This window comes from Panthera pardus, unplaced genomic scaffold (assembly GCF_024362965.1).
Source record: "Panthera pardus isolate Hobbes unplaced genomic scaffold, ASM2436296v1 HiC_scaffold_13, whole genome shotgun sequence".
NCBI lineage: Eukaryota > Metazoa > Chordata > Mammalia > Carnivora > Felidae > Panthera > Panthera pardus.
Window position 1 is genome coordinate 183,330,271 of NW_026526688.1, and position 21,083 is coordinate 183,351,353.

A 21,083-nucleotide genomic window follows, 5' to 3' on the forward strand; every position below is an offset into this window, starting at 1 on the left:
GTTAACCTGATTCTAAACTTACGACATTTGATAAAAAAAATGAACATGGCTTGGATTTTGGCAGAATTCAGCTAACAACAGAGAATTCGGCTAAAGTATGCTGAGTTAGAGCACTTAAAACAAGAACATTAGACGCTTTGATTTTTCAACTTACCTGATATAAATAGTCTTCAAATACAAAATAATAATCATCATTGCTTGCTGTCAACTTCACATCCTATAATTAAAGGTAGAGAGTCCTGAAAAGAACCTAAAGGTATAGGTCTATAGTACTATGATATAAATGCAATATCTAGAAACAATACTGCAATGATCTTACTTATGTATGATTATAAATGTCTCAATCAGATTTCATCATTGCTATAAATATACTTTATATGTACTTTATAAGTAATTTATACTTATGTAAGTATACTTTATATACTTTATACATATACTAATATATGTGACACATTATTACACCTCAAATTGCTTACAACCTTTTAGGTTCCATTAGTAATTCCTTATTATTCATTTCAATATTTATCTTCTTTAAATCTAATATTTAATCTTATTTAAATCTAGTATTTAAGTGTCTTAACGTTGGAAAAACAGATACAATCATAACATCCAGAAGTAATCGTAACAATCTGGCCCGAAATTAGTTCCCAAATCATCCTCTACTGTTCAAGTTTACATTCTTGACATTCCCTTGAAATGCCAAACATCTTCCACCCCTTTGTGATTATTCATTTGCAAGTCATTGCATATTACCCACCAAACAAATGTTTATCTTCAAGAAGTCTATAGTCTTACCAGCAAGAATACACACACAGGAAAAATATGGGAACAGTTACAAAGAAATATTAAAGAAATCCAAGATAATATTGCTCAGTCTACAAATTTCAACCAGGCTGTTGAGCAAAGGATCCATTAAGGGAGGAGGAAATGGGTCATGGGTGCCTCTGGAAGGCGTGAATGCGCTCTAAGTCTAGAAAAAGTTAATTATAAAGACACAAATTAAGAGGAAAGAAAGAGGCTAGTCTTCTAAGTCAGAAGACAACATGGGCAGAGGGGATGATATTGCCTCTAAGGGGGTGAGAATTAGTTCTCGGAAGCCGAAAAGTTTTACATATTATAATGGTTTATGGACCTCCAAAGCTTGTCTCTGTCCAACAAAATTTTATTCTTTGGTATTTAATTTTTTTATATTAGAGCAAAATTAATGTTTTCTCTTTAGGGAGTTGATGATGAAGAAAAGGTTGAGAAACACTGGTATAAACTGGTATAGTAAATGATGGAAAACTATAGAAGGTGTGGCTACCACACAACTTTTGTGGGAAAAAAAATATAGTCCAGAGAGAACCATTTAATAATTTAGCTTAGGGAAGGTTTGATGATGTTCCAAATTTAGTGCTGCCTTGTTCCATTCATTCCTTTAACCACTAACATAATCTTACTTTATTTTCAGATAGATTAAAAATTAGTGTTTGCCATATGAAACTGTCACGAAATTTCAAATAATTATCTTAAATGCCCATTCCCTTAAAAGCTGACTTTAAGGGGCGCCTGGGTGGCGCAGTCGGTTAAGCGTCCGACTTCAGCCAGGTCACGATCTCGCGGTCCGTGAGTTCGAGCCCCGCGTCAGGCTCTGGGCTGATGGCTCGGAGCCTGGAGCCTGTTTCCGATTCTGTGTCTCCCTCTCTCTCTGCCCCTCCCCCGTTCATGCTCTGTCTCTCTCTGTCCCAAAAATAAATAAAAAATGTTGAAAAAAAAAAATTAAAAAAAAAAAAAAAAAAAAAAAGCTGACTTTAATAACATTTGGAGTTGCTCCAACGAGATCGGCAAAGCTCAACACATACAAGTCAGAACAACCAGAGACAGGTATCTTCCTAAAAATATTCATGCTGTGGACAGTCAGGATTGATTCTACCAAAACTTACATCCATTTCTCAGATACAAACTGTTTACCTCTTTCTCACAACAGATTTTCTTTACTGATTCAAACTGAAACTCATGTTGGCAGCAAAGAGAATCCTCAGCTAGCACTCCCTGATTTTCTGAACTTCTTCCCTTTTTGGGCTTCTTTCATTTGAATAGAAAAGAGGTTGAAAGGTCTTAAAGTCCAAAAGATCTCTAAGGCTGTTGCTAAAATAATCCCCTGAGCTTGACTCTTTGACCTTAAACTTAACAATAGTACCTGTGATCCAAATCTACGTAAAACTTCTGAGAGAGTCAAGACTCTGCTTCCTGTAGAGAATAGTGATTTAAAAATATGGTTGTGAAGTCAGATCACCTCCATTCAAATCTTGGCTTTGCTACTTAATATGGGAATTTAATTAATGTCCCTAATCTTTCTTCACTTCCTTCATCTATAAAACAGTAAAATAACAGTACTTCCTATTTTGCTATAACGCGTGTCAACATGTGGCTGGTGGGTAAGGGAATGCTGTCTGTTACAACATGGAAATTGTGGTGGTTCACATGCAACTTTTCTTTTAACAGGGGAGCCAGGATGGCAAGTGTAGAATTACAGCCTTCAGCAAGAAAGGAAAAATGCCTTCAGCTCAGTTGCTGTACAGGCATGAGCCCTCATAATCGTATTTCCAGAAAATTCAAAACGAATGATTATACGAGGGGATCCCTCTGCAGAGAGCCATACCCCTGGCCCTGCACGTCCCTTAGCTGCTAGACTCCCTCTTGTGCCCACCTTAACAGCAGCCCCGGGGCCCAGCACACCACTTCCATCTGCATTAGTTTAGCATTTCTACTTTATTATATTTGTACATTTTCAATAGCTTCTGTAGGAGCAGCCTGTCTGAGTTGTCTAATGCATCTTCCAAACTAGCAGTAATTGTTTTTGTTAGTACTCTGGTTACAGAGTTGCAAAATTACCTCAATCCTACTTTTCCCATAAGCTCTATTATCTTTAATGCATGATTTTACAGAATGTAAGGCTTTTTCCCCGGGGTCGGGGGGGGGGGAATGCATTTATCTATAAATGATACCTAAGTGCTGGTATCTGCTACTGTTAAGGGTAGTTTTTAGGATCCTAAACAATTTACATAAAGAGTTTGGAACACTGTAAGGCACATAGTAAACAGTCATTAAATGCTAGTAGCTACTATTTTTATTAACCTTGGTCACGTTCCACCCACAAAAATCTTCAGATACTCCATGTGTAACTTTCTCTCCCCCATTTCTGAGAGATGAACTAATATGCCCTCCTTCTCTATCTTACAAGTTCTAAATTAAAAATATACAAGTCTTTTAAATAGCCCAATTATTAATCCAGAATCAGTCATATCCTATATCATGCTTATACCATCAACATCTCAACCCTCAAATCGGTCTCAGACGCTTGGACACAAAAACTCAGTGTATCCCTATCATGAACTTGAGATATGCTTAACCACATGTCTAGAAACTACAAAATATTAAAAATGAAAAATGACTTCAATACAAGAGAATAAACAAGTAGGCCCTAAAAAATCATGATAAATAAGATAAAAATATCAGTCTGATTTTGACTCTGAAAAATATAGTCTGATTTTCCTTTCAGTTGCATTTTTATTTGGTCTCTGTGGATAACTTGAATTTATAGGAATAAGAAATGTTATCATTCTTTTAATCAAAAAAATCAGAGTACCAGGAAAGTATCATGAGGACAACTTCAAAAGGAAAGAGGATAATATTTACTGGAGACTACAAATTTTGCAGGTGAACCTTAAATTTACAAGTACAATGACCACTTACAATTATTTTTCAAGGTTAATCTATATTATCATACAAAATACAGGCCCTGCATGTTCAAGACTCTCAGTAATTGTTAAATGGTATTTCTGAAATGAAAAAACTATACACTTTTACTTACTTTATAGATTAGACTATCCACCAAAAGGTCATGTTGTATCACATTGGTCTTGAGCTGCTCATAATATAAGATATCCTAGATTTAAAAGTAAAACAAACAAATAAAATTAAAGGCCAATCACATTTATAGAGTCAGCCTCAAATTTTAATAAGTAATAATCATTAACAGTATTATGAACTCTAAGAGGACTTTATTTCATTCACTACATTCTCCATGCCTAGCTAATGATAGACACTTAATAAATATACTTAATCCCATCACTTAGGATAAGATCTGAGCACCTGGTGGGTATTCAATCAATGTTTCCTAAATTAATTAGCTGTAATTTAACTTTAATAGCAAATATTTATTAATTACTAGGTGCCAGAAACTGTTTACCCACCATACATGAGTTAACTCATTTAATCCCATACCAACAAAATAAAATAGTTCAGTGATTATTATTCCAATTTTAAAAATTATTATTCCCATTCATATTTGAGAAACAGACCCAGAGAAAAAAGTAACTTGCTGTCCAAGGCCACAAAGGTAGTGAGATTTGATCCAAGGAAACCTGGCCCTAGAACCTATTCAAAAACCCAGATGGACTACTCTGTACTGTTGTTCTAGTACCTAAATTATCATAAAATAAAAAGGTTAAACATAACAAATCATCTCTGCTAGTAAATACAATCACAGAGCATACGAAAGAAGTCAGTTTTTTTAATATTAGAATATGGTTCCATAACATTATAAAATCTGATTAACTGTATACAGTGAAAAGATTAGGCTAATGTTTAAGTTAATAGAGAATAAGACATAGAAAAAAGAGAGGGAAGATGGAAAGTAGAGAAAAAGATAGGAAAGGAAAAATATGGAAGGAGAGAGGAAGGGAAAAAAGGAGGAGGGGCTTGAAACTATAATCCAGTTAAGCATCAGGTTAATAGTTGGTCAGGACATTCATTAATTAAAAAAAAAAAAAAAAAAGAAGAAGAAGAAGAAGAAGAATGAAGGTAAGGATCAAGTGGCAGTAGTTGTCTTAAAGACAGATGGAAATAGCAACTCATTGTCTTAGCTGACCCTTACGTTCCTCCAAATCCCTCCAGTCATCTCTTAGGCACTTTAGTCTTAGTTTCTGCCCATATCCAAACACTGCTTGGCTCCACTGGTACACGCCAATCTGTATGATTCTTTCTGAAGATATTCCCTCAGACAGGTAAGAGCTGTGGGACAGGGTTGCTCGGGACAAAGAGTACCTGTTGAGTGCACCTGCCTTGGCAGGATGTATATGACCCTATGTTTCCTGAAATATGAAATATGATTTTTTTTTTTTTTTTTAGAGAGAGAGAGAGTGAGCGAGCTGGGGAGTGGGGCAGAGGAAAAGGGAGAGACAGAGAATCTCAAGTAGACTCCACCCTCAGCAGAGAACCAGACATGGGGGTCTGTCCCACAACCTTGGGATCATGGCCTGACCCAAAATCAAGAGTCAGACACTCAACTGACTGAGCCACCCAGGCGCCCCTGAAATTAATTTCTTAGTCTTGAAAGATGCTTAATACAGAGTGCTCTGACTTCGGTGAAAGTGCTCTTTGCCTAAAGATAATCTGGAGATTTACTACCTACTTTTAGTCATTTTAATTTTAATTTTAAAAAAAGTCTTACTTTGCTCTTATTTATGATGTTTTGATTTCTTAACTAAGGCAAAATTATTTTATTATTTTAACTTCCATTGTACCTATTGAATCCATTTCTCTCACTAAAATAAAAGAACATTCTTAAAGATAGGAATAGTACCTAATTCAAATACCAACCCTTGACAACTGGCAAAGAGCCTAGCATTATACTCTAATATTTCCTAGCAACAGGGGTGGAAAACCTAAGAAATTCAGAGTTATGCCTCTTTTTAAAAATAAAATAAATAAAGAATCACAAACCGATATATGACTGTTAAAAAAAAGTGAAACAATCTACAGCTGGATAAAGAAAAGGTTAATAATCCTTTCTTTTTCCATTCTGCTTTCCCAAAGAAAAGAATGTTATTTGTGTTGTATTTATAACATTATTTGTAATTTGTATTCTTCCATAGCTTTCTCCACATTTGTACAAATATATAATTATATGTAAGGGTTTTGGTTGTCATTTTTTAACATAAACTGGAATCATACGATACTCATTCAGCTTCTCTAACTTAGACATATCATGGTCATCCCTCTATGTTAGCAAGTATACATCTGTCTTTCTTCTTAATAGCTAAATACACTGTAATATTTTTAAAGCTGTGCCATAGACTGACCATAATTTATTTAATCTTTCTCCTGTAGATGGATACTGAAGTTGCTTGCCACCACAAATAACACTGTAATAAATATCCTTATGCACATGTGCTTTCGTATCTATGGAATACATTGACAAAGAAAGGATTATAGGCTGAGGGTTATACATAACTTTAGCTGGACTATAGTTTGCCCAACCATTTTTCAAAATCATCAATTCAGATTCCCACCAGCCACACATGAATGCACAAGTTTATCTATATCCTCACCTCTTTTAACTTTCTCACGGATGAAAAATGGGTGTCTTATTGTTGTGTTAATTTGCACTTTCCCAAATAACAATAAAGGTGAACATCCTCTCATCTGTTTACTGGGCATCTGAATTTCTACTTCAATGATTTGCCTTTCATAACATTTTTCTATTAGGTTATAATTATTTTATTAATTTGTCAGTCTATTTATAATGAGGATTAATGCTTTGTCATTTGAATTACAAATACTTTTTCTTCAAAAAAAAAGTGTTTGATTCTTGTTTATGGTATACATTGACAACTTTTTAAAAATTCCCTATAGCTTTGGGGTTTTTTGTTTGTTTGTTTGTTTGTTTTTTGCTTAGGCAAGGCTATCTTACCATATGTTTATACAAATATTTTTATATCTTTTCTAAAATTACTATTTTTATTTAAATATTTATAATCTACTTGTAACTTATCTTTACATATGATAAGCAAAAGGTCTGTTTTCTTTCTGAAAGATGGTTAATTATCAGAATCATTTATTCAATAAACCATAAATTTCCAACTGAAATAAAACTTTATTACTTCTCTATCAGAAATGGACAGATTCGGCAGGTTGAAAACCAATGATAAAGTTGAATACAACAACACCATCCATTAGCTGGATATAATAGACATCTATACACTACCTCATCCAACAACAGCAGAATGGAAATGCTTCTCAAGCTAACATGGGACATTCACCAAGACAGACCACATTCTGGGTCATAAGACACCCTTAACAAATTTAAAAGAATAAAAATCACACAATGTCTGCTCTTAGATCACAGTGCAATTAAACTAGAAATCAGTAACAGAAAGACAACTGAAAAATGACCAAATACTTAGACAACATATTTCTAATAACACATGGGTGAAATAAGAGCTCTCAAGATAAATTTAAAATATTTTGAACTAAATGAAAATGAAAATGCAACTTACGAAAATTTGTGGGATGCACGAAAGTAGTGCTTAAAGATAAATTTATAGCATTGAATGAATAGATTAGAAAACAAGAAAAATCTAAAAACAATAATTTTAGTTCCCACCTTAGGAAACTAGAAAAAGAAGAGCAAATTAAATCCAAAGTAAGCAGAAAAAAGTAATCATAATATTTAGAGCAAAAATAAATGAAACTGAAAACAGAAGATCAATAGAGAAAAATCATCAAAACCAAAGCTGGTTTTTTGAAAAGATTAGTAAAACTGATGAGTCTCTAGCCAGATTAATAAGGAAAAAAGAGAGAGGACACAAACTGCTAATATTGGAAATGAAAGTGGGAATATAGCTACAGATCCTTGGACATTAAAAGGATAATAAAGTGGTACTATAAACAACTGGGTACCCACAGATTTTATAACCAAGTGAAATGGACCAATTATATGAAGAACACAGTTTGCCAAAATTCACACAAAAAAGAAACAGACAATCTTGAATAGGCCAATATCTATTAAAGTAGTTGATTCAATAATTCATAACCTTCCAAAACAGACAGTACTAAGCCCAGAGGGGTTCACTACCGACCATTTAAGAAAGACATTCTAGGGGCGCTTGGGTGGCTCAGTTGGTTGAGTGTCCAACTTCGGCTCAGGTCATGATCTCCCGGTCCGTGAGTTCGAGCCCCGCGTCGGGCTCTGGGCTGACAGCTCAGAGCCTGGAGCCTGTTTCAGATTCTGTGTCTCCCTCTCTCTCTGACCCTCCCCCGTTCATGCTCTGTCTCCCTCTGTCTCAAAAATAAATAAACGTTAAAAAAAAAAAGATTAAAAAAAAAAAAAGACATTCTACCAATCCTCTACAATCTCTGTCAGAAAACAGAAGTGGGGAAATACTTCCTAGCTCATTCTATAAGGTCAACATTGCCCTAACACCAAAACAGACAAAAATATCACAATAATAGAAAAGAGACCAATATCACTCATGGACATAGAAAAAAAAAATCCTCAACAAAAGAGTAGCAAAATTGAATCCAACAATGTATAAAAAGAACTGTACACCAGGACCACATGGGATTTACCACAGGTTTATAAAGCTGGTTCAACATTTAAAAATCAATTAATGTAATCTATCACATCATGGGTTAACAAGAAAAAAAAACCATGATTACATCAATAGAAAAAGTAAAAGCATTTGACAAAATACAACACCCATTTATAATAAAAACTCTCATAAATTAGAAATAGAGGGGAACTTCCTCAACTTTATAAAGAATAGCTACAAAAATACTTACAGCTATCGTAATGCTTATGCTGAGAAACTCAAAGCTTTCCCCCTAAAATTAGGTACAAGGTAAGGATGTCCCCTCTCACCACTCCTTTTCAACATCATAGTGGAAGTTCTAGCTAATATAAGACAGGAAAAGGAAATAAATAGTACACAGATTCACAATGAAGAAGTAAAACTGTCTTTGTTTGCAAATGACATGACTGTCTATGTAGAAAACCCAAAAGATTTGACAAACAAAACCTCCTGGAACTGGGGCGCCTGGGTGGCTCAGTCGGTTAAGCGTCCGACTTCGGCTCAGGTCACGATCTCACAGTATGTGAGTTCGAGCCCCGTGTCGGGCTCTGTGCTGACTGCTCAGAGCCTGGAGCCTGCTTCAGATTCTGTGTCTCCCTCTCTCTCTGACCCTCCCCCATTCATGCTCTGTCTCTCTCTGTCTCAACAATAAATAAATGTTAAAAAAAAAAATTAAAAACAAAACAAAACCTCCTGGAACTAATAAGCAATTACAGCAAGATTGCAAGATAAAAAGGTTAATATTCAAAAGCCAATCATGTTCAATGAACAAGAGTTGTACAAGCAATGAACAAGAGGAATTTGAAATTAAAAACACAATACCATTTACACCAGCCCCCCAAAGAATAATTTCAACTTAGATAGAAATCTAACAAAATATGTGTAAGATCTACATGAGCAAAGCCACAAAATTCTGATGAATGAAATCAAAGAAAAGTTGAATAAGTGGAGAGATATTTCATGTTCATAGATAGGAAGAATCAATATTGTCAATCATATGGCAATACATATCTTGTATCTTGTATACAGATACAAGATATGTATTCTTTCTAACTTGATCTATAGATTCAATGCAATCCCAATCAAAATCCCAGGAAGATATTTTGTGGATACTGACAAACTGATTATCTAGAGTTTTTTATCATGTGGTAAAAGACCCAAAGTAGCCAACACAATACTGAAGGAGAAAGAGGAAATTTTAAAGTTTATATCAAGAAATAAAAGACCCAGAATAGCCAACACAATACTGAAGGAGAAGAGCAATGTTGGAGGACTGATATTGCTCAACTTCAAGACTTACTATAAAACTACAGTAATTAAGGCAATGTGGTATTGGCAAAAGAATAGACAAATCAATGGAACAAAACAGATTCCAGAAACAGACCAACATAAATATAGTCACCTGATCTTTGATAAAGAAGTAAAGGAAATATGAGGGAGCAAAAACCAAAAACCAATCTTTACAAAAAGGAGGATAAAACAAGTGAACATCCACATGCAATCATCATCATCATCATCATCATCATCTAGATACAGACCTTACACCCTTCACAAAAATTAACTCAAAATAAATCACAGACTTAAATGTAAAGTGGAAAACTACAAAACTCATAGGGATAATACAGGAGAAAACCAAGATGACCTTAGATATGGTGATGCCTTTTTAGATATAATCAAAGACATGATCCATAAAAAGAAATAATGGATGGGCTGGCTGCATTAAAATTAAACACTTGTGCTCTGCAAAAGACAATGTCAAGAAAATGAGAAAACAAGCCACTGGCCAGGAAAAAAAATATTTGCAAAAGATATATCTGATAAAGGACTTTTACCCAAAATATACAAAGAACTCTTAAAACTCAACAAGAAAATAAACAACGCAATTAAAAAATGGGCTATAGAGCTCAACAGACACCTCAACAAAGAAGACTTACAAATAGGAAATAAGCATATGAAAAGACGTTCCACATCATATGTCATGAGGGAAATGTAAATGAAAACAACAATGAAATACCACTACATACCTACATGTATTCATATTTACGTTATTGCCTATAATTTACAAATTCCCATAGGAAATTTCATGTTAATTGCTATTCTAAGTAGTAATTTGTAATCACATTTGTAATGTTTTTTATTATAAATTAATGATAAACACCCTTCATAACCAATGCTAGGAAACTAATAAATATTTCAATAAAAGAAAGTCATTAAATTTTTAATCTTAGTGCAGTATGCTTCCATAAAGAAGTATATCTTCAAAGTGCTGTGAATAACTTAAAGTTTTAGGTGTAAGAGAGAGTTTGGCTGAACACAGAGTCAAAGCCATTAGGGAATAAGTGACCTGTAAATAAGACAGGCCAGGCAACATGTAGTACAGAATGAAAAGAAGATCAAAATGGAATTCTTACAAATACGAGCCCTTAACGTCCAGCAAAGGAACTCAAAATGGACATGAAAAAAAAAAAAAAAAAAAAAGAAGAAAAGAAAGAAAGAAAGAAAGAAAGAAAGAAAGAAAGAAAGAAAGAAAGAAAGAAAGAAAATGAAGAGCTACGAAAACAGGGCAAACTAAATTAAAGAGCAGGAATACTTCAAGGGCAGAGTAAGCAAGAGTATCAAACACAGTAGACGTAAAGACTAAAATGTGTCCACTGTTCTTTGGTGACTTTAGCCATGGCAGTTGTAGTCATGTAGTGGGGTGTATGCCAGACCATGGTAGACTGAGTAATTAATGGAAGTGGATGCCTCCAACACAGACTTTTCTTTCAGAAGGTTTCGCTATAAAAGTACAGGAGGCAAGAACAGGTGCTGATGCAAATAAGTTTACAGATGTGGTGGAAGGAATCTGAGCGAGTCTCTTATGATGATTTCTGTTTTCTCCAGGAAGGAGAAGATGAGGTGTTTTGCTAAGACTCTGAAAAGAAGTGTTGAGGAGAATGAAAGTCAGAAACGGGCACTATGAAGACTGAATGCGCTGACCAGGAAAATCTAGGAAGGTCAGGCATTGTTATTGACCTGGGGAAGGTTGTGGAGAAACTTATGAACTCACTAAAGAAAATTTTAATTAATACTAGTCCTGGCTATTTTATCAGTAAGCAAGTACCTAAAACAAAGTAGAGAAGAATTTTCAGTATTCTTTAGCAAACTAAATTAAGCAAAAAAATTTAAAATAGGATGAATGTTTACTAAATATGGATATCCTGATAGGCACTTAGAGATTTGCATATAAGAATATATACAAAAGCAATCTTTTTAAATGTAGGACATATTTCCTTAATAAGAGAAAAAAATCAAAGTAAATAATGTTCTAGTGAAATAAATTAATTACTAGGAACTTAAATCATTAAATCCAGTCTATCTATTGAGATAAGATTTTTAAAAATATCTTCATGGATCTGAAATGTGAAATATTCCACTTATCTCTGTAACTCCTCAATTATGATGCTTATTTTAAGTGATTGAAAAAAAGTTCTGATAAAGTATTCTTGATAAGAAACGACTATTCTTCCCTCCCACCCCACCCTCCCACCCACCCTACCCCACCTACAACAATTATTTTGGAACTGCTTTAGTTTGTTGAGGTCATACTTTTACATCTGAAAATAAGTGAAAGTGATGGAAAGTGTTTTATTCAATGAAATCAAGGTTGCTTTTCTGCAAATATTAATTTCTATTTCCAGACTTGCCATTGTGCATTTAAAGATTAAGACGACGGGACACCTGGGTGGCTCAGTTGGTTAAGCGTCCAACTTCTGATTTCAGCTCAGGTCATGACCTCATGATTTGTGAATTCAAGCCCTGAGTTGGGCTCTGTGCTGACAGTGCAGAGCCTGCTTGTGATCCTCTCTCTCCCTGTCTCTCTGACCCTCCCCTGCTCATGCTCACTCTCTCTCTCTCAAAATAAATAAACTTAAAAAAAATTAAGATGACTATTAGCTCCAAAATTCAAGTGTGAAAACTGCCTTTGAACATTATAATAAAATACCATTTTTTATTGGAACTTAATTGGGATTACTATTCTTATTCTAGGATGACACTTATTTTTTTTTTAAGTAGTCTCCATGCCCAACATGGAACTTGAACTCATGACCTTGAGATCAAGAGTCTGATGTTCTACCAACTGAGCCACCCAGGTGCCCCTCTAGGATGATACTTCTGGAAAAATTCTAAATTTGTTTCTAAAGTAGTAGCATGTAGTTCCTCTGGAGAGACAAGTTTTGTTAATCTAGCTCCTGATGAGTGATCTTGGTAGGTCACCTACACAGTTAGATCGACAAGAGTTACCGTCTCTTCTCCAAGAGTTGACACTCTCCCCCAAAATGCCCAATGTACACTCACTTCTGTTCTGTAAACTGTTACTTCTAGTGTCACCACAAAAGATACCAATATCATTTGGTCTAAAACTTCTTGGAACTCAATCACAAGGTTTATTCTTTCAGAAAGGAAGCAAGTAATTTTTGACAGTGATGTTTAAAGCACACACATACACAGAAAAGCACACATGTAACATAATTTGCAAGAGTCAGAGGTGTACTTCTTACAATAATATGAATAGTTGATTTTCTTAAAAACCATTACTCTAAATTACAATTAATTTATAATAAAACTATGCAACATGTAAGTATTATTTTATTACTATCATTAATGTTGACCATTCATGTCAGGCACTGTGTTAGAAGACATAGATATCATTTCATTTGATTCTCATAACCACCTTATGATATAAATATTATTACCTATATTTCAGCATGGGTAAATTGAGGTTTCAAGAAATTTAACTCACTCAATGGCACATTTTACGTAAGCTTGGAGTTGAAACCAGGTCCATATAATTCCAAAACCCAAGCTTTTTTTTTTTTTTTTTTTAAGTTTATTTTGAGAGAGAGAGAAAAGTGCTGGTGCACGTGGGGAAGGAGCAGAGAGAGGGAGAGAGAGAATCCCAAGCAGGCCTCACACCATCAGCGTGGGGCCCAACGTGGGGCTTGATCTCATGAAACATGAGATCATAACCTGAAGCCAAAATCAAGAGTCAGATGCTTAACTGACTCAGGCGTCCCCTGCAAAACCCATGCTTTTAACCACTAGGCTAGGGAGCTATTAGTTCACTACTTATTAAAAATCTTCAAATGGATGGGTTATATGATCAATGGGCTTTAAGCAAAATAAAAATTTTTTTTCAAAAGGAATCAATGTTTTATATAATTGTTCCTTATTGAATCTGTTACTTACCTGTTGGTGATTTCTCTTCATATTCATTTTATTTCCTAAAATAAAATGTTTCTGTACTAAGAAAACTAATATTGCCACATAATCTGTCAGTTTTTAGAACCCTAAAAATAGTGCATGTTTCAAAAGCAACTGTAGAGAGAAAGTGCTCATTTACATATACTGAGTGGTCCTTTATCTCTCCTAATTCTAATATCCCAGTTCTTTTACATGTCTTCACTGATCTCCACTGGCAGACTCCATTTCTTAAAATTTTATTTACTGCTCTTGTACATATAAGTTTAAAATATCCAACTAATTATCGATAACAAAAACTTCCATGTTAAGCACGCAGTGATTATATTCTATGTTAATCTTGTCTTAGAACTCAAAACTACAGTGATTTTTGTAAATGAAAAAGGGGGTAAACATATAAGGCTAAGAAACCAAAATTAAAAAAAAAAAGTATTTCTATTTTGAATAATTGGTTACTGGGGCACCTGGTGGCTCAGTCAGTTAGGGTCCAGCTTTGCCTCAGGTCATGATCTCACAGCACGTGGGTTGGAGCCCTGCATCGGGCTCTGTGCTGACTGCTCAGAGCCCGGAGCCTACTTCGGATTCCGTGTCCCCCTCTCTCTCCGCCCCTCCCCTGCTCACACTCTGCCTCTCTCTCTCTCAAAAATAAATAAACATTTAAAAAATTTAAAAAAAAACAACAATGTGAATCACTGGTCATTGAAGAATAAATGTCAATAAGCTCAAATTTAGCCTATCTTCTTTGACTCTTACCTCAGGTTGACTGGAAATATTCAAAATGAGAGCCCATAATTCCGCTCTCAGTGCTGTGGGGCTTCCTTGTCTGATATACTGTTGAGCAGCGGCACTATCTTGTTCTGCTAGAACTGGCGAAAGGAGAGTAAAATCTCATTACAAATTTCATAATATAAGACAACACTGAAATATTTTAACTAAAAATCTTTGGGGAAGCTAATATTTCATCTCTATATCTAACATAATTACATCACGTCTTGACAGCCTTCTTGTACTCTCTGAATTTTGATGTGGCCCTGTTTACAGCCCTACACATGTTGAGTCCGAAATTCCTCTACCTCCCACCCAATTTGGTAAAAATTTTTAATGTAGGTACTTTGAAATCACTTTGTTCCACGGATCTGAAACTAGTGATATAGACACATAAATTTCTTAGGCATATTCTCTAAGTCAGGAATGTTCTAGCATTTTGAAGTACTATGGTATTTGAAGTATTATGGCTAAGAATTATAAAGAATTCGATGACTTCTTAGCTATTTCCCAAAATCAACAGAAAAGAGAGATTTTTTTTAAAAAGAACTAAAAACAGAAAAGAACTAGTAATCTTTTAAGAAGGCCAAAAGCTCTTTATAATCAGCCAAGTTCACAAAATTAAGATATTATGCTTTTGCTTTCATTTTCGTTTTTATTTTCTTTAATGAAAATACCAGCTATTAAGTCTGAAAATAAAGGCTCTCCCAAAACACACAAAACAAAAATAAAAGCAAAAAAAGACATATCAGACAACTGCCGATATTTGTCTAATATATTATTTTCTTCTTAAAAGAAAAGGGAAAAAACTTGTACTAAATGAAAATGACATAACCAAAAGAAACAAAGGGATCATATAAAAGAGATGAGACATGGGGCGCCTGGGTGGCTCAGTTGGTTAAGCGTCCAACTTCGGCTCAGGTCATGATCTCACTGTCTGTGAGTTCGAGCCCTGTGTCGGGCTCTGTGCTGACAGCTCAGAGCCCGGAGCCTGTTTCAGATTCTGTGTCTCCCTCTCTCTCTGACCCTCTCCCGTTCATGCTCTGTCTCTCTCTGTCTCAAAAATAAATAAACTTAAAAAAAAAAAAAAGACATGAGACATATTCCTTAATTTGCAACTCTGTTTAATGAAAACGTCAAACATACGAGTAAAAAATGATGATGTCTTGAATAAATATTATTTTGAAAAATTGAAGTATGGAGTTTAGAACATGACAATCGCCCTAGAAGGTACATTCTGACACAAAGACTTATCTGCACTTCACATTTCAAAGACAAAATAAGATTTATAAAAACAAGGAGAAGAATCTTCAAAAGATAGGGAAAAAATTATTCCCCAGAACACTAAGGGCCGCTTTGGGTATTAAGTCTTACCATTGTGAACAGTCATTGAGAAGTACAGCTTCTCCTAATGCAGGGGCATATTCCAATTAACGCTAATGAGAAGTGTGTGGGCGCATGAAAGAGACAGCCTTCCTCTTTGATTTTAAAATGAAATTCTGCTGAATGGATTAAGCTCACATTTTCGAAGAATGTGTGTCTGCATTTATTATTTCCTTTTTAGTGAACCATCTGTGTTCTTCTTTATCTAACATTTATTGATGAAGCCAAAATGATGCATTCCTCCTCTTTATAAAGATTCCCATTATATTACCTACATAGTTAAATAGTACTCTTTTTTAGATTTTTAGCTTTCCAGAGATTGAATTTCAGTTGGAGGTACATGATGCAGACATTTACTTAAGACTGTTTCATTTTCAGAAATCATAATTAGTAGAATCAAAAGCTTACCTTTTTGCCCAATACGTACATGCTCATTTTCAAAAAGTTCTAAAAATGATAAAATTATTAGACACAAGTATGATCAACCACATTTATAACAACATAGGTATATTTTTTTCTGGTATTGATACTGTTAATTATTTCTAAAGCTGAATGGTTCTGTATAAAACTATAAGAATATTTATCTTTATATATAGAAAAATCTTTTTTGTAAGTTGTTTCAAGCTTATGGAAATTAAAAGGAAGTTAAGTACATTTAATCAGAAGAAGAAACTGATAACTAATTTTCCATTGTTAAAATAAAACAGAATATCTTTTCACAACAGAAAAAAGGTCCACTCCTCTTGACAGCTTCATTTGCAAAGCCCTACTGCTGCTCTAATCTGCCATGAAAGCATAGCTAAAAAAATAAAGCCTTAATGCTATTATAGGTAAAATCCCACTACACAAATGCCATTTTAAAAGATTATATGGGAGAAACAAAGATTTGCTTTTAAAGTACCCATCATAATGGCAAAAAAACTCATAAACTAAACCACATTTAAAAAAACTTCTCTTTATCAAAAGACACCATTGAGAGTGAAAATGTAAGTCACAGAGTGGGAGAGTATCTGTGCAATACACATATCTGGCAAAGGACTTGTATCCAGAACATGTAAAGAACTCTTGGTAAAGACAGACAACTATCTGACCCAATAGGCAAAATATGTGACAGGTTCTTTACAAAAGAGGAGACCCAAAGGACCAGTAAAGTTATGAAAAGAGGCTCAACCACATTAGTCATCAGAGAAACACGATGAAAACCATTATGAAATATATACCCATCATAACGCCTAAAATGAAAAAGCCTGTCAATTCTAAATGCAAAGTAAGTGGAGCAAATGAACTTTTCGTACAAAGGTGGTGGGAATGTAAATTAGTGCAGCCACTTGGAAAACCATGCACATCCTAGAACAATTAGCAATTTACTCTCAGGTGTACACCTTAATGCACGCATATGTGCACCAAGGAACATATACTAGAATATTCATGGCAGCAATAATGGTAATAACCAAATAGTGGGAACAACTCAACTGATCATCAACAGCAGAACTCATCAACAGTATGATTCCATATCTATAAAGTACAAAATACGCAAAAGTAGCCTATGATGTTAGAAGTCAGGATAGTTAAGCAAAAATAATATAAAAACAGGGAGGGGGACAAAAACATAAGAGACTCTTAAATATGGAGAACAAACAGAGGGTTACTGGAAGGGTGGTGAAGGGGAATGGGCTAAATGGGTAAGGGACATTAATGAATCTACTCCTGAAATCATCGTTGCACTATATGCTAACTAGCCTGGATGTAAATTAAAATTAAAATTAAAAATAAATAAAATAAATTAAATTTTTAAAAAAGTCAGGATAGTTGTCACCCATGGAGGTGGCAGAGACTGGAGGTGTGCCTGGAGGCTTCTAGGATGCTGGTAATACTCTTATTTCTTGATGAAGTCAGAGGTTTCATAAGTGTGCTCACGTGGTAAAAATTCACTGATCCGTATACTCATGATTTGTGCCCTTTTCACTATGTACATTATACTTCTATAAGTTATTTAAAAATTAAGAGCAAAAAAAGAAAAGGATACTGACACTATAAGGGGAAAACTTTTAGCTCTTCTCCCCATCTCAGAGAAAATCCGTTTGTCAACTTCCTTTCTTCCTCTACCCACAATCTGACAAAGGAGGAGCTGTTAATTGGATTTGTTAGATTTTACAACAGTGATTAGTTCGCCTTTTCTCACAAATGGGATAATGGTGTGTTAAGGGTCATGAACTTAACATGTGACTGTCTGGGTAAGTAGAACCTGGGTCTCCCGGCAACCTGGTGACCATCTTGGCACTTGATTCCCTCCTGAGCAGAATGCTCGTGCTTAGACACTTCAGAGCTCTTATCTGAACTCAGTGGCCTGCTGGTGGCCAGACCTGGGCATTGAGGGAGAGGGAGACCTGTCCTGGCCTAATATTTTAACGAAGTTTTCTAAAAAGCCTGTTCTGTGATCCCCGGGGTCAGCCCAGCTGACCAATACAAAATGGTACTCTACTTCATTCTTCCATGTGTTAATGTTTTCAGTGTTAGATATTTTTTTTAGATTTAAAAAATTACCATAAAGCTGGTTTTACTAAATACAATATTTGAAGCAGAGTACTCTATTCTTTTAGTTTATTTTATTCCTAATGGCTCTGAAGTTGAGCAGATTATACAATGACCAAGCAAAGCGTTTGGGATGACTGCCAACACACAATCATTTTCTATGACTAAAGTATTTGAATATATTTACTCCAAAGCCTGTATATAAAATAACAATACCAGTTTCATTTTAATTAGCTGCCATTAGCTTCTAACTGCCAAAGCTCAGTGACCAAAGAATCAAATGTTGTCAGCCAATTCTTGTCTCTTGTAAAAATGGATGACACTACTGGATGGTAATAGTGCTTTATCACTAAAAGTAGTAGGAAATAAAAATTAAAAAAAAACTTCTTTATAGAATTTAACTATTCAATCATGTGACATACAATGATTTTGCTTTGTAAGTGCTATTTTCTAGTCCAAGAATAAGAAGCCAAAAAAAGTCAGAACCAGAATTTCCAATCCGTTACTTAAAAAATGCTTGTTATGCTGTTATTGACTACGTTAATAAATACATCTATATTAGTAAATCTTGCTTGGGAAAAAAAAGTGCTCTGGTGAAATGAATTGGGGAGATTCTAAGCTAGAAGTTTACTTAGGATTTCTCATAGTCTTAAAGATAGTGACACAAACTAAAGATCTTAAAAATGTATATGACACAGCCTTTCTCAAACCTCATTTAGCAGTAAGATCCTCTGTTTCACAGGACATCTATCTGATGAATGCTTCATGGAACACACTTCAGAAAATGCTGAGCCAACTAAAGCTGCTTTTTCTTTTAGAAATAATAAACTGTTGAAAATGTCTATTCAGCAAAATCCCATCTCATAAGTTCATTAGTATGTATATTCAGGCAATAATATCAAACACATGACCCCCCCCCTTTATCAAAAAGCCTTATGAAAGAGTATTGATCTTGCTTATCCTTCTAGCATGAGTCTTCTACATGGTTTCCATTTTAAGTATGTAGATGTGTACATATGTGTATTTAAAATAATGAATATTCATGAGAGTTTGTAGGAATAATGGATATGTCTAACTTTAGATTATTTTAAAATCTGGATTCCGTATTATAAAGGTAAGGATTTTTCTCCTGACTCTTATTTATGTAAAAGCTGTTAAGCTAGTAAGTAGGATATGTACCTCAAATATGAAAATTGAGTTAAGAGTATTGATAAAACATAAGTGACACAGGTTTTTAAAGACGGATATAGTGCCTTTAAGTCAGAGTACACTTAATCCTAAATATAAAACTTGCCTCTAGCCAGACACAAGTATTGGCAACATTTCAAACCGTTAGCAGCACAGTTCCAGTTTGACCAAAGCCACAGACATAGACCAAAACATTAAAAATACCCATGAATTCTAGGCAAAAGTAGTTATCTATAACCCTGTTCTTCTTTCTAAGTAATACTGTTGGTTAGCAATTCTCAAATCATGTAAAAATCCAAGTACTATATCACTGAAATCAATCTCATTGGATAGACACCAATTTAACCCAATTTCTAGCAGTATTCCTTTGAGAAGTAGAGAGTAAAAATAAACGCATCAACTAAAGAGATTATCAATCTCCTCTGGGAAGACAGAAGTGCTCCTTCCTCTGCTCCAACTGCCCCTTGTATGCAAGAATAGCAAATACCACACTGAGTCTTATCTATATCTGTATTTCTACTATACCTTCCCTAAGAGTAAAGATTATGTCATATCTATGTGTTCACTAATCCCTGGCCGTTAGCAGGGTCTCACGTTTGTGAATCAAAGAAGAAAGAACTACACTCTAGATTAAGAAAAATATTGGGTCTTCTAAAGCATAGCTACTATAGAGTTTAGAACAACTTTAAGCAATTCTTAAGGATAATTTAAAAGTAAAAAACATAAATATCATTCAAGGTTGTATTATTATTTCCTTTTCCTTTTGTTGTATATGGCTATCACTGGCCATGAACAGAAATATAGGATATCTGCCTTAATCTGTTCAGATTGCTACAACAAAAACCCCACAGACAGCAATTTATTTGTTACAGTTCTAGGGGCTAGAAGTCCAAGATCAGGGTGCCAGCATGATGGGTTGTGGTGAAGTTCTTCTTCTGGGCTGTAGACTGCTGACTTTTCTCTGTGTCCTCACATGGTGGAAGGGGCTAGAGAGCTCTTTTACAAGGGCACTGATCTCATTCATGAGGGCACACCCTCTTGACCTAACCATTTTCCTGAGACTTCACCGAATACCATCACCTTGGGGGTTAGGACCTCAAAATATGAATTTCAGGAGGACACAAACATTCAAACCATAGCAATATCTTATTCTGTAAGATGTCTGATATCTTCTTATAAAATAAGAAAAGACTATCAAAGGGATCAGGAGGGGAGGCAGCAGACTTTGGAGGCAGACTGCTTAGTGTTGAATCTTGATTCTAGCACTTATTAGCTTTGTGAACTCGGGCAAGTACTTAACATCTTCACTTCTTAACTTTAAAATGATAGCAACACTTCTACCTTACACAATACTAAAAAATTTAAGACCATAATGCAGTGCTACTATGTATCGCTAGGATGACTGAAACAAAGGTGGAATACATCCTGCATTAGCAAGCATATGAGACAGCTTCTACTCTCATCCCTTGCTAGTGGAAGTATAAACTGGTACTACCAGCTTTGAAAATTCTTTGGCAGTTATCTACTAAAAATGAATTTATGCGAACCTCGGGAGAGGGAAATTGCCTTTTCAGGTGT

The 21,083-nt window shown here is 34.8% G+C and overlaps 1 protein-coding gene across 4 annotated transcripts in view; it reads right to left on the bottom strand.

Annotated features, from left to right (window-relative positions):
• The window catches only part of TBC1D19 (TBC1 domain family member 19), a 144,525-nt gene that overhangs the window by 62,930 nt on the left and 60,512 nt on the right, over positions 1-21,083 (bottom strand). For all 4 annotated transcript variants that reach the window (XM_019453541.2, XM_019453543.2, XM_053901632.1 and 1 more), the window contains 4 exons: positions 16,194-16,232; positions 14,391-14,503; positions 3,854-3,928; positions 155-217 (listed from right to left, as the gene is read on the bottom strand). In XM_019453541.2, the coding sequence (XP_019309086.1) occupies positions 155-217; positions 3,854-3,928; positions 14,391-14,503; positions 16,194-16,232 (290 nt within the window). The remainder of the gene's footprint in view (positions 1-154; positions 218-3,853; positions 3,929-14,390; positions 14,504-16,193; positions 16,233-21,083) is intronic.